The sequence below is a fragment of the Macrobrachium nipponense genome, chromosome 15 (genome assembly GCF_015104395.2).
Source record: "Macrobrachium nipponense isolate FS-2020 chromosome 15, ASM1510439v2, whole genome shotgun sequence".
In the NCBI taxonomy this organism is placed as follows: domain Eukaryota; kingdom Metazoa; phylum Arthropoda; class Malacostraca; order Decapoda; family Palaemonidae; genus Macrobrachium; species Macrobrachium nipponense.
The window spans coordinates 33,128,628-33,144,175 of record NC_087208.1 but is presented as its reverse complement, the minus strand read 5'-3'; the positions used below and the strand labels follow the sequence as shown (position 1 = coordinate 33,144,175).

Sequence of the window (15,548 nt, the reverse complement as noted above, 5' to 3'; positions counted from 1 at the left end):
AAAATAACTAAATAAGATACATGAAGGCTACAAGGAACAGAATACCAATGAAAAAGTTAGTCTGATCCCTAAAGCTTAATTTCATTCCTTAATAGAAAAACAGAAGTGTATTTTATCAATAAGTAACTCAAATCATAACAAAAACCTTTACCTTTCACATCTATAGAAAGAACAGCGATATAATGATAATTTCAAGCCTCTATTTTGTGCACAAATGAGATAAAAGAATCATCTCACTCAACATCTTACTGGCACCAAAAAAATGACAAATGATCCTAATAGTACCTCATATCTTCTATTCATTTACTCCAAAACCAAAGAAACTTTTTGAAAATGTATTCATAATGCAAAGGAAATTTTAAGATTATTTATAAAGTAAAATAATGAACTAAGATACATCAAGTATTTACCCAATATTTTTAAACTGGGATCCTCACACACAGATACTCCCAGGAAGCCATGTTTAATCTAACAGCATCCACAAAATAAGGCTCTTTTACTTTAGAGATAAAGTTAAAGATATGACACCATTAACTTATCAAAAGGCGCTTGGTGCAAATTTCTACTGGATGACATTACTAATTCAAAAAGCACCATCCTTTTACCATGCATGCACAGAAGATATTTATGATGCAGCTAATGGGTTTTTTACATTATTCTCTTGATGTATAAAAAAAAAAGCTAACCACCTATATTTTACCAAGTGATTATCAAGCATAACTAACTAGAACATATGAGAGAGAGAGAGAGCATAACCCAGAGTAATAATTCTTAGATTGAGGCAATTCCTAAGCACAAATCATGGCACACAAAGTTTATTTAGGTTTCTGCATCATAAACACGCACAGAAACCTGTATAATACTTAGGAAAAATACTAGTCCATCTGAGATTAGGGTGCTAATGCACATTCAAGCGAGTACCTTGCCGACAGATACTCTTCGCAACTTTCGGTGTCTCGGCAGGACAAGAGGGGCCTGTAAGTTTTAGGGACAGTTATTAATTAGCAGGTCACTGGCTAGCATGTTTCATGCGAGGACAGCAGGGTATGTTCATATCAAACAGTCTTCTTCGTAATTCTATCGACAATGTCACAAGACAAAAGTGAGGTTATGTATCAAGTGATGCACAATACAAATCGTGGATCACCAACCTCACAGCAGCCAATAAAATGCAATAAAAAATTATCTGTAGTTCTCTAAGGATTTCTTCATTTAGTAATATATTAAAATAAAATTCTTAGTTCATATCTAAAACAAATCTATATAAAAATCTTACTTAATAAAACACTAAACGATGCTTAGTTGAATTTGCACACCACAAGAATCCATTCCATTATTATCATCCTTATACAGTAGTACATCTATTATGATCATCTTCAAACAAACAAAGAAATATCTTTCATCAAGGAAACAAATGACTTTGTATTTAAAAAATAAATCAATGTACTCTGATTATTTAAACCTGTAAAGATTTATGCATCTAATCCTACTTATAAAGCAAATAGCCAGGTACATACACACTCACTGTCTGGCTAATATTTATGAATAAATAATATCACTGCAACACCAGTGAACCTACAGCAATAACCATAACCTATTTGTTTTATCACAAACAAATTACTTATAAATAGCGATACATTTGTGGTCCTCCAGTGCCCCAGACACTACAATATTCTGTTAGCAGACAACAAACCAGAGGTAGCTCTGAGCACATGCCCCTGGATCCAAAGACTGCCGGCAGTGAGTCGATGCCATTTTTGTCTCTCCCAAGAACTTGTTAATTTTAAAGGACTACTTTGTAATTTCATCCCTCATCCAGCCATCGGTTCCTTTTGCACACTTTATTTACTTTTCAACTTAAGTTTAATGACATTAGTGAACATCTTTGCTACACTGCCACACTACTTGCAGGATCTTTTTCATTTTCTATGGACAGTAGTCAAAAAGGATATCTCCGTTAGTACCCTTATCATTTGTTGGTTCTTCAGAAAATCTGAGGCTTTTGTCAGTGTTTTCAAGTGGTTTTAGGTAAATAATGTATTATATTCTTTTAGATGTGCTAAGTTTCTGGTTATTTACAGGTTAACTAGCTATTTCTTGACTCTTAAAGTGGTACTGACTCAATTTTCCTTGTAATGTTCTAACTTACTCATGTATATTTTTTCTTAGGTAAGGTGTTTTTAACTGTTTTCTAGAGTACATTGTGTCCTTACTCTCTGTTCTGCTTTTATCTGTCTTACTAACTGGCATTAGGTAGCAGTGTTAGAAAAAACTGATAAGTCGTGTTATCTAACATTGCATATTACACGCAGTCCCCGGGTTACGACGGGTTCGGCTTACGAGTTCCGAGGTTAAGGCGCTTCTCAATTATATTCATCAGACATTATTTCCAGGGTTACGACACCTACAACATTCATCTGGCAGATGAAATATGACACCAAAAATGCAAAATAATCAATACTTGAAGGATTTTTTGATGAAAAATGCAATAAGAATGCAGTTTACATAGTTTTCAATACACCCAAAGCATTAAAAGTAAGGTTTTCTTAGGATTTTTTTACGATGTTCTGGCTTACGACTATTTTCGGCTTACGACGCGTCTCAAGAACGGAACCCCCATCGTAACCTGGGGACTGTCTGTATACTTTTCTTATCTATGTTATCATTCCTGCAAATTTTTAGGTTCTAATTCACTTGATTCTCTGTTTACACAAACTGCTGTACATTGTGTTTATACAAATGGTACATTTTTTTTAATCAAGAACAGTAACCTAAGTGAATTACACATCAGAGATTCAAATATTCCATTTTTGTTTACAATTTGAGTAAAGTATTAACATACTTACATTTATGTTTTACTCTAAATTTGTAAATATCTCTGTTGTTTATATCTACTATGTATACAAGTTTTGTTATTAATTACAATTTTCTGTTTCCATAATTATATTACTTTATATTATTTGATATTTTTGTAATTCTGTGTAATGTGTACTATGAGTTAGGTTTTATGTGCTGTAATTATAAACTGTACTGTATTTTTTTCTGTAATATGTATTTGCTTTGAGCTGCAGTGCAATTTGCAATTTCCAGTTTTTATAAACAGTCTGGGTGACTGGTATTGTACTTGCTAACTTCTTATTACATTTTAACATTGACAATCTTTTGTTGATGAAGATTCTATTTGTCCTTTGCCTTCAATTATTTGAATGATTGATTGAATATAGTATTTAGGCCAAAGACCAAGCACTGGGACCTAAGAAGTCATTCAGCACTGAAAATGAAATTGAGTAAAAGGTTTGATCTGCTTCATTAACTGTTTCATAACATTACGGGTCTTTTGTATTCTTGTTGACGTCTTTTGCTTTACCAATCTTACTTTTTCATTACGAAATAACACTGTAGTATAGGCAGTCCCCGGGTTACAACGGGTTTGGCTTACGACGTTCCGAGGTTAAGGCGCTTTTCAATTATATTCATCAGAAATTATTTCCAGGGTTATGACGCCTACAACGCAGAAGAAATATGACACCAAAAATGCAAAATAATCAAGATTTGAAGTTTTTTTTATGCAAAATGCAATAAGAATGCAGTTTACATAGTTTTTAATGCACCCAAAGCATTAAAAGTAAGGTTTTCTTAGGATTTTTGGTGATGTTCCAGCTTACAACGATTTTCAGGTCACAACGCGTCCCCAGAACGGAACCCCCGTCATAACCTGGGGACTGCCTGTAAAAGGTTTGATCTGCTTCATTAACTGTTTCATAACATTACGAGTCCTTTGTATTCTTGTTGACGTCTTTTGCTTTGCATACATAAACCGATCTTACTTTTTCATTACGAAATAACACTGTATACCAGGAATATGTGGATCAAAGTGCATCTGCACAGACTACCACTAATCTTCGTTTATCTACTAACAAAAGACTGTAGATAGTGTAGTATCTCATCATCTGAAGACCATGAAAGTGAGTTATTTAAGAGTGATGGGTTTATAAGTAAAAATCTATTTTCCTTTGATTAGATTTCGCTGTAAATTCAGCCTAATAAACTAAGACATAAGTCATATCAATATTAAATAAGAATTAGAAATTTCAGGGCAGTCCAATGTACTTGTATCAATTTATGGGATCCAAAACTAAATCACATCCAACATTATCCTTCTCATACCATGTTCATATAAGTTCAATGGGATGCTCCTTTGTTCTAAAAAAAAAAAAAAAAAAAAAAAAAAAAAAGGATTTTTGTGCTTATAAACTATCATGGATTTGAAATACATGATGGTAAATCCCTCAGTCTACCGAGGCTAATTCACTGAATACCCGTTAACAAAATATGTACTACAGTGAAATTACCAAGTTCACAAAAAGATTGAGATCATTCTTGCTCCTACAAGATAACAAAGATTGTACATTAACTAAACCTCATTAAAATCTATAAAGAACAAATGAATGTGGGTCTCTTAAACATCACTACTATTATGTAATAAAAGCCAGCATCATCAAGGTGGTCTGAGGGACTCATTACCCACATATATTTCACTGTCTCTGATCCATTATCTGAAATAATTCCTGACTCATTGAATGCCATAAAAGCTATTGTCCTCGGATTCAAATTAAGAGAAAGATCAAAACAAAGTAAGTCTTTACATTCATAATGATAAATAACAGCTAACCAAGCACACTGCTTCTGGATCCGAAAAGAAATAAATATTATGTACTGTCTTTGGTACTGCTTCTTTCCAAACTCTTAAATATCATTTTCATTAGCTACTGGAAACTTTTAATCCCCTTTTGGAGTACAGTTTTTTCACATTTTTCTAATGCTGACAGTATTATTATACTACTACATTTCCATTAACCCTTTGGATAAACACAGTACTATTCGTAACACCTTAAAGGGACAAATTCCGTTATCATAAATCAAACACGTGCAATTCAGGCTGCAGGAAGGTTAGCCTATCCCCATGGGAGGACTTATGAATGGCCTGCATATTTAGTAATACAGTAGTATTCCAAAAGCATATACATAGTACAAAGCTCTATTATCTACATTCAGCCTCATTGATCAGTATCCCACCGTTGGAAACTAATGCACATCCTATACTCTGGCAGAATGCAGTAAAGGATAACGGAGGGTAACAGGAATGCACTGCTATGTATCTAATCAAAATTTGGCACTCAATTCTGTATTGACCATAACTGGAATACAGTATAGTACATACCAAGAACAACAAAACCAATTCTGGAGCTACAAAAAATACCAAAAATGACAAGTAACTCGGGAACATTTCAAGGGCAACAGACAAGATGTGCTTCTGAGTTAAGAACGTCATTGTAAAGAGCATCAAAGTTGAAAACTATACTAAAAATAGAAAATGTCTATACTGTAAATGGTTTTTTCTTTACTCCTAAAATTTAAAAAAAATTGAGAATGAGACTGTTTTACCGAGACTTAAACATCTAATGTGCATTCTAGTACCTGTTACTTATATCTTCTGCTCTAGAAATAAATACCTATAGGAATATTTACTCAAAAGAAACACAAAATAATTCAAGGCATAAAAAATCTCGCCATAATTGGCTTATAGCATTGAGGAAAAATCAGTATTCCACTTAATTTTATAAGATTTACAAAATGATTAACTAAAGACCACATGTATGAATAAAGAATAATAACAAAGATATATATATAATTTAAAAAACCACACTATTCATACTGTTGTGATTGTTTATGGGCACGCTGTATACATTGAGAAATGTACACATATTTTAAATATACCATTGAGTCTACTAACTTAAAAAATCCTAAGCTGTTTCTGTAACATAAAAATAATAGCAATATAATCCCCAGGAGAGATTCCCTTAAAGTAGGAAGTGGCTCATGTGTCAATATCTTTTTCTCCTTCCTTTCATGATTCAGTTTCATCTTCACCCCTAACAACTTCTGAAGCTGATTTTCAGAACAATACAAAGTCTGTTGACCTTTAAAGTACCAGAGAGTTTCAGGACTACTGCACTATGTAAAGTCAAGGGAACTATCCAAAAAAATCACGTTACGAAAATAAACGGACGCTGTAAAATATTCATGAGACGTTAGCATTGAAACATCACAAAAAATAAAAAAACAAGCTTCCAGTATCAGGGACAGAGAGGTTATTTTTGTAGTCAAATATGCAAATGAAGCCAAAATACACAAAAATGAAAAAATCAAAACAAGCCAGGAGAGTGTGAGCAATGTTTGGGATAAGGTAGTGAGAGAAAACGTTTTCCAGAGAGAGAATCCTGACCTGATCCCAGTCTTCCAGATCACGAGACGACACATAGATGAAGTCCCCGACTGGTGTTCCCTGTCGCACCAGTACAAAAATGTCAAAATATCTGCCCAGCATTGCAGTGCTACATGTTTTAAAATTATAATTCACCACTATGAATACTTACATAAAAATGCAATATAAAATATGATCTGTTACCTACTCCCTGAAAAAAATCTGAAAGTAAATAAGAAGATAATGATGAATACATTTGAGGCTCTACCGAGAAAGCTGAATTCAAGAAAGATGGTAATGACGAATAAGTTACACCTTTCCACATAACGAAGATAACCAAAGAATGCAGTTTATATGACTAAATAGAATCACTTAAATTAATAATATAGTACAAGATTATCAAATCTTAAAAAACTATGATAGTAATGTAGAGCTTATTAAACGGGTGAATTATCTGATAAAATGCTTCAAAGCTTAAACCTCCATAAAAGCAGATGAAATAAGCAGATAATGAAGTAACTGACTCTACTTTCACTGTGCTAAGGGAACACGACAATACTGTAGACTACATGCTGTACTATTACCTACCTTGAACAAACTATCAGCCTCTCCTGCTTACTCATATACAGCAAATCATAGTTCCCATACTGTACTATAGTAAAGTAGCCTACTTAGATAACACAATTTGTTGACAATTTTAAAAACTCAATGACAGTTTTATTAGATCCGTTCACCTGACACCAATAAACTATAGAATGCAAAATCTAAGAATCTTGCTCAGATGAACAAGATGAAATTCCTCCAGTATTGACCAGTCCAATGCACCTGATAAAACAGCACTAATAGTGTTAAGTTCAAGGAATTATTTAGAAATATAACACTGCAAGTATCTAATATGTATACACAAGAATGTAAATCCTAATCTAAACAGTTTGCCAGCTGATTGCATCAGAGGGAAATTAAGGTTAGTCAATAAACAATCAAGTGAAATAACATCCTTAAGTCATCATAAATTTGTTAAAGTTGCTTTAATGGAGGTAAATATTAACTCGGAGCTTCAAGGAAAGTCATCAGGAATAAACAACAAGGAGCAGAGTGAAATTTGACTGCTTCAAAACCCATAACAACAATAATAAAATACAGACTATCTGAAAAATGTAGACTAAGAAAAATCTATCCAACTGAAACGTATAAGAGAAAAGAATCAGCCACTGACATGACAGAAAGAATGAAAATCAACTGAATTTCTAGGCAAAGCACTAGAAAAGTACATTCTTTTTAAAATAACAAAACACGGATTTACTTAAGATTAATCCCAAACTTCATTCAGAGCAATTTCAGACATGAAGAAAACAAGTAAACTACCATATAAAGTAGTACATGAAAAAGGGATAAGAGTACTGAAGAGAAAGAAGGATGCCACCTTCTTATGGACACAGGATCAGTTAAAAGGGCTAGAATCTCTAACTTGGTTCACTTTGGGAAGTGAATGAAACACTACTAAAGAAGTAAAAAAAAAAAAATCTGAAATTAGCACCCATTATGGATTTTAATAATTAAGTGTTGCCCTCAAAATAAATTCTGTACAATAAATAAATAAGAAATCACAGGAATAACAAATGCTAAAAAAAAATTCTTGAGCAACAACGATGAGACAAGAATGTAAAAGAGAGTACCTAATACAAAGCTAATGAATCATCAGCAAAACTTGCGATAAAAACATACAAAGTACTACATAGTTAACATCTTTGGACCTAGACTTTTGAATCTGATGACAAAGCAAAACAACACAGTAGTATACAGTATGCAAAAACATACGACACTTTGCCACTTTTAAATGTTAAACCCATTCTCAACAACTCTACTAAATAACTACTGACCAATGACAGATGCAGAGCTTAAAAACATATATACTGTCCATACTACTTCAAAACTAAGTTTCAGGATTGTGCCCCTGCAGTGTATCCAAAAATATCAGGGATATTGTTGGCTAACTACATTAAATTTATATACTACTTGTCACTTTCATGCAAAAATCATAAAACTGTATCTGCAAAAGAACCCAATAAAAAGTTATAGTACTTTGAAAATATGTAAAGTTCCGAGTCAATATAAACATCTTCACTAATACCTTTAATCTAATAGGGTGAGAGTACTTGCGTGAATGTATTCATGCTTAAACGAAATCTAAGCAACAGACACAAGGACAAAAACAATAGAGCTTTTAAATGAATATAAATATCATAAAGAAGGAAACTTTAGAAGCCATTTTCATTTACTGTACACCCACTACATAATAACTATATGAGAGAATGAACATATTATTTGGAATATAAATATCTGCAACAATTCTACATTCCACAACTAAAAATGTATCAGGACCCTAAATTTCCTTTTCATTAGCAAAATTCTAACAATAATGCTAGGAACAACGAGTTCTACTAGATGAGGCCACACATCCATTTCGTCATGTACATTATACGTTTTTAACTAAATACGTATTTACAAGAAACATCATACACTTCACCCTCTCAAAATATACTTTTCATAGCAAATGTGAACTTGGGACAGTTCCCCAGCAAGGGAAAACAATTATACCATACCTCGTTTGAACGGTGAAGAGACTGAGGGGAAAAGAAGTAGTATTCTGGAAGAGATGGCACTGGCCTAAAGGAACCTTGAAGAATCCCAGAAAATCTCTCCTTGATCATAGAATGCAACTGCTGGAGGTCTCTGCAAGGCAGATGTTGCTTCAGGAGTGACAACGGAAATCTTGTGCTTGGAACTGGCTTCGGTCTGCTAGGGACCTCGTCATCAACCCGATCAGTAGCCTATAGTAGGAAACAGAAATTGATAACATGCATGAAACAGATTCAGGCAGGAATGTGGAAGAGGCAAACAACCTACACAATCATTCTACCTGTGGGGACTTGGCCCACAACAAAGTTCTTGGACACCTTTTTAACATAAAGAAACTCCTAATTGCCCATAAAATATGTACAGTATAATGTTCTGAAAGGACTTTCACAAATACATAAGCTTACCTTTTCTCTGCCATTCACATCCTCCTCCCCACCATCTTGAGGCTTGGGAGTAGCAGAATGGGAATGATGCAATTGCTCGATGTTACTTCTTAGTCTGAAGTCTCGAAGATGCCCGCATATTGTCTGAAGTATTCGAGGATGCTTTATATCACCACCATTAGCAATGTTATAAAAAGTTTAACAACTATAGTACAAGTAGACTATCAAGTGCTAAGTTCAACAGTTAGCACAAAGAACATGAAGAGGCTCCAGACAAAAGAATACAGAATTTTAAGTCAAGACTACTATTCATTTTCTACAAACTGGCATTGCAACAATAATGGTCACCGATGTCATTTAAACAAGGAAAAATAATTCTGAGTTCATCAAAGTATCACTTACAAATGATGCAATCAGTGTGGTAATATTTCTTCTCTTTTCAAATGTAAATTACTTAATTTAAATGTCTAAAATAGTCCATTAAAGTATTAACTTTTCCTAGGAAAACACAATCTTTTCAACAGGAAATCGCAACAGTATTACAAGTGTTTACATAATTTACTTAAAAAATCAAATCACATGTTTATCAGTTAAAAATATTTTCTTTTTAATGCAAGACCCATAAAGCAAGGAGAAAACAAACCCATCAATCTTATAAATATCTCCATCGCATTTCATAGTGATCACCAGCCTCACAGTTTTCTGCTCACAAAAGAAAACAGCACCCTCACGAACACTAGGGACACTTGTACTGTATCCCCTATCAACCACCTCATATTTTGTGAATGCAGAATATGCAGAATTGGTTTGTATGAAAGACTGTTTGCTTATATAGGAAGGTATTGATATAAGTAAACATCAGTCATCTAAGCATCACACTCCCTATTAAGAGAGGCCTTCTTTAATGCCCCAAGACCACAAGTTTGGGGACTAATGTGAACTATATACTACTATGGAGGTATTTATGATGATCAATGGGCTTCTCATGAAGAAATCAGAAATACAACAAAAATCTTGCAAACCTGAAGGAAATGAGATATTTCAATTTCCATAACAGCTTCATGGCAATGGTTTAATGCAGCCTCCATATCCTGTTTGTGGATCATCAGTTCTTTTTGCAATGACTGAAATACACCCAACACAAAGCTACGAAGATGACACACTTCAACGGCCCCAACGTGAGTTCGCAGGAAACTAGAATCGACTGCAAAAATATTCTTTTTTAAGATTTATCGTTACGAAGCTGAAAATGTACTAGAAAACCGCACCAATATAAAAGTAAAAATCCATGGATATAATCATCATAATATCTCTCTTCTCAAAGTAAAATAGTAAATGCACTGATTGAATTACATATATATTTCTAAGTATGACTTTGCTTGGTATCATTAACTTAATTCGAAATGTTTTAATTAAGTAATTATAGGTCATGAAACATTTCTTTATGCCTTTCAAAGGATTTCTTACCTCCAACATCTGATTCCTCAGACCGAGGTTCTGGACTGGGGAGTTTGTTGTCATCCTGAATGCCACTCAAAGATGGTAACTCTTCATCTTTTAGAGGAACAGTGTCCTCTATAAGATCATGCTCAAGTTTAAAGGTTGAATCCATAAAAATGTCTTTCCCAACAACATATGACCTCTCTTCCCTGCAAGAGGACAAATAATGAGACATTTAAAGCTTAAATGATTAAACAGAAACAGAAAAATAACGTAACTACAGGTGGTAATTGAAAAAAAACAAAACTAATCTAATTTTGTTATACCTGTTCACCAGTTGAGTAATAATGCTGTTGAGCTTGCAGTCATAAACATAGATTGGCAGAGTAACAGCCCCAAACAGAAACTTGTGGCAGGGAGAAGGAGGGACTGCACTCTGGCTCTCTTCAGTACTTGGCCCTCTTCCAACAGATTCCACTTCTGCTCCAGTATTCCTCAAGTGAAGAGGGACACAGCCATCGTCATTTCTGAGGGCTTCACTGGACATACTCTTCACAGAAGGATCACTGAATCCCGGCAGCGATTTGGAAGGCATCGATACGTAGCGTCTCTTAACGGGATCTTTGGGCGACTCGGTGACGGTCAGGTCACTATGAGGATCCTTAGTGGGGGAGTCCACTGATCCAGTCCTACTGCGTTCAGGAGCTAAAGATCCCTGGCCAAAGGAACTACATCGTTCTCTGTTGACATGAAAGGAACTGGCCCTTTCCCTCAAGACTGAATCAGAAAAAACTGGATGCGTTGGTTGAGATTGTGTTGTTACTACTGGCCCTGACCTATAACGCATCCTAGGTGGAAGGCCATCTGTTTCCTCAACTGCAGGACCATTTGACTTGCTATTGGTTGGAGTTGGAGGGGGAAGACTAGGTGATGTGAGGTGGGTTAAAGATGATGTGCTACTCTCAAAAGAAACCTGCTGTTCTGACATGGGCCCTCCAATGGGCTGATCAGTTGTGTTGGTTTCAGTGTCAAGATCAAGAGTGTTCTCCGAGTCAGGGATGACTTTGACAGCCAAATTCTCTCCATCAGATAAATTGGCACGTTTGACTAACAAAGACTTCAAGTCATGGTATGAGGCTGGAATGAGTGTGATCATGAGGTGATTATGAGACACACCCTTTAGGAAGCATCTCCATTTGGGAGGGTCACAATTGTCACCTGGAAAAGGAAACAACAAGCTTATCAAGAAACATGGTTAATGTTTCAAAATCATGCCTCAACAGTCCCACACAAGAAAACTGAATACTATCACAATCACGTTCAAATGCAATCTACTGAATAAACAATTTGTCTTCTGAACTAAGTTTAAAGGAGAAAATGTTTTAAAAGAACAAGCAATTGTTTTATTAGAAAAACCCTGATTAAAAAACAAATAGTAACTTCAAAAAAAGGTTTATACTACAACTATCATATCAATATGAACCTCGACTTTGATATCCAAGTCACATGACACGGAAGAAGCAGCAAAAATACAGACATAAAAACACTGAAATGACTCACTGATGTAGGTGTTGGAAAATGGCGAAGGACTAGAGGTAGGAGGACGCTGCCTTTCCCGCAACATCTTGGGTAATGCTCGAAGATCAGCAGTGCTCAGGGGGAACTCCTGGTTATCGTGTAGCTGACTCAAGTGATCCAAAAGCATACCATACAAGATCTGATTGGCTTCGTCCGTAGTATTTTCACCACCAAATGTGACTCTCTTTACCAGGCTACTGTACAAGTCTGAAACAAGACCAGGAGATAATGTGAGAAAAAATTTTGAAAGCAAAAAGCCATCAACTGAACAAAATTAGAGTTTGGTGACCAAATATGACATTTTTCTATAAGACAGTAGAATAATTAATACCAGAGAACAAACATATCAATTATAGAGAAAGCAAGAGAGAATATATACCCAATGTTTGTATTGCATAGCATATAAAATACAAATGCACACATAATCATGAAACACACAAAAATGCATTTATATACTATTAGCTCTGGAATTATATAACAGAAAAGAGCAAAGCTCTATAAATTCAACATAAAAATTTAGCAAAATCAACTACTACAGGCAGGCCCCGGTTACCAGCGATACAGTTTTATGGTGTTTAAAAATATCTAGCGCCATAAAATCAGTGATTTTTGGCGCTGTAACGGGCTGAGTTCCGGTTATCGGCAGCATAACATACCTAACAGAGGCCACAAACTGCCGAGTTTCGGTTAACGGCGGCTTTCGCTTAACAGCACCCCCCCAGGAATGGAACCCCCGCCGATAACCAGGGACTGCCGGTACAACTGGCACAAATAAATGCAGGCAGTCCCCGGGTTGCGATGGGGGTTCTGTTCTTGAGACGCATTGTAACCCAAAAATCGTCGTAAGCCAGAACATCGTCAAAAATCCTACGAAAACCTTACTTTTAGTGCTTTGGGCGCATTGAAAACTATGTAGACTGCATTCTTATTGCATTTTTCATCAAAAAACCTTCAAATATTGATTATTTTGCAATTTTGGTGTCATATTTCTTCTGCCAGATCAGCATTGTAGGCGTCGTAACCCTGGAAATAATTCTTGATGAATATAATTGAAAAGCGCCTTAACCTCTGAACGTCATAAGCCGAACCCGTCGTAACCCGGGGACAGCCTGTATAAAGAATCCTTACCAGCTTACAGACTCAGAATGAAGCAAATCTACGTAGAAACAAAATAAGCTGGATATCGACAAGTAAAAAGTGAATGGAGCAAGTAGTCCTTACCTTGAATGTAAGTGGAGACTAGCAACTCAACTTGCTGGCACTTTGGCAGGAGGCGAATGAGGTCGAAAGTAAATGGCACTTGAGTTATCCGAGGGGCTGCGTGCAAGGTTGTGGTTACAGGGGGAAGAGAGAAATGAGGAACAGGACCTCCTCCTCCTCCTCCTATTCCTCCTGTAAAAAGCATCCCTGCTTTTGAAGGTAATCCACACACAGTGTTGCCATGACCTTGGCTCATGGACAGCAAGTGTTCGAACGTCAGCAATCCCCAGATGCATTCCTGGTCCACTGGGAAGAACTGTGGAGCAAAAATAAAAGTGACTCTTTCAAGGGGGATCACAATACTGAAGTGAATGGTGTCTTTCTATATCTCTCTCTCTCTTGAGAGTCAACACGTTTATAAATTGGTTGGTGCTACATCAATAAAGAAACACAGTAACAATTTCAGAGTATCCTGTCACGAAGAGGCCAGAAACTGACTTACAGAAACATTACAGGCTGGTCTAAGCCAAGAGACTGTGCCAGTTCACTGATAACTTTATCAAAAACAAACAATTTAAAAAAATAAAACACAACTCATTTTTACCCAGGTATGCATGCTGTCAAACAAATGCTCCTTCATAATTAATTCTGGCATTTCTACGTAAAATGTTTTCTCCTCAGATCCTGCAAGGCCAAAATAACGGTACGTAAAGCCAAACCTCTTACAAAACGAGAATGAATGTTACAGCAGTCCCTCTTGACAGAACTTCTCCTAAAGCAATGCACAATAACAAATATATATTTTAAATACACTAATCTGGTCAAAAGGCCTTAATTATAATGTAAAGTAGTCCATACTCTTATCAGGGAATTAATATTAGTCAATAAACTGAGTACTACCCCCAGGAGATGACATAGGGGGATTCTCAAACAACTGACTGGCTTCAGCCCGCATTTTCAAAAACAACCCAAGTTTTCTGCCACCTCTTTATCTATGAAAAAATACTAAAAAAAAATATGGAAAGAAAGATTATGAAGTAGTGTAAATTAAATTATGTTACACTGGACAACTAATATTAACTAGATTATGGTAACAGGCCAACCTAGCTTAGTGTATCAGTGGATAATAATAATTACATCATTGGCATATGCATTCCACACTCTGATACTCTCATAAAAGTTACAGGTGTTAACAAATGCACACCAAAGAAGTCAGTTTCACAAAGACATGTGGCTTTACAGAGGAGTTCGTGACACATCCAGAAAACACAAATCAAAATGACATGAAAAACAGAGATTGTTTTTCACATAACTAAACAAAAATATACATTAAAATGACAATATGAAATTAAATACTATACAGCTGACTTAAAACTTGAGCAAAAGAAACTTGAACAAGTTCAAAATATAAATATAGACGAGATAAAAATAATCTGAATGAAGGTGAAGGAATAGTTGAGTCAACTCTCCTTCTCAGGAGGTAAGTTTAGATCTTGACTATGAATTCTAAGAAACATGTTGGGGTTCTTAAGAAAAGTGTGTGGTAAAGGTGGAGAAAAACCAACTGAAATGGTGAGAAATGTAGTATACAGAAGTTAGTCCTGGTGAACAGATGAGTTGAACAGATAAGTCAAGATAATTGGAGTTTGGTGGCCATGTCAAGTAAATGGGGGATGATGGGGTACAAGAAGTACAGGAATGAAAGACCTTCATGCATCAAGCTACAAATTTTCTTTAATATCCAATTTGCTCTACCTTGGAATTAATATATTTTCATATATGTTAACCGAAGGGGGATTTTTTAGGTGATAATAATTTCGTCCTCTCGTGGGTTTGAACCAGCGCCCGGGGGACAGAGGAGATACCAGGACTTCAGTGACATTATCGACTCGCCAACAAGTGAGGTATAAGTTGATACCGACTACGACCTTACAAATCACTGTCAAACTCAGGTATTTGTAATTAGAATCGATATCCAATCATCGATTCTAATTACAAATACCTGAGTTCGACAGTGATTTGTAAGGTCGGAATTGGTATCA

The 15,548-nt window shown here is 35.4% G+C and overlaps 1 protein-coding gene across 1 annotated transcript in view; it reads right to left on the bottom strand.

Annotated features, from left to right (window-relative positions):
- LOC135227071 (KICSTOR complex protein SZT2-like) overlaps positions 1 to 15,548 on the bottom strand; it is a gene marked incomplete at its 5' end in the record, with an annotated part of 399,314 nt that overhangs the window by 322,187 nt on the left and 61,579 nt on the right. The window contains 9 exon segments of the mRNA XM_064266896.1: positions 922 to 975; positions 6,287 to 6,346; positions 8,869 to 9,096; positions 9,310 to 9,432; positions 10,311 to 10,492; positions 10,756 to 10,937; positions 11,055 to 11,946; positions 12,289 to 12,513; positions 13,528 to 13,822. Of these exon segments, the coding sequence (XP_064122966.1) occupies positions 922 to 975; positions 6,287 to 6,346; positions 8,869 to 9,096; positions 9,310 to 9,432; positions 10,311 to 10,492; positions 10,756 to 10,937; positions 11,055 to 11,946; positions 12,289 to 12,513; positions 13,528 to 13,822 (2,241 nt within the window).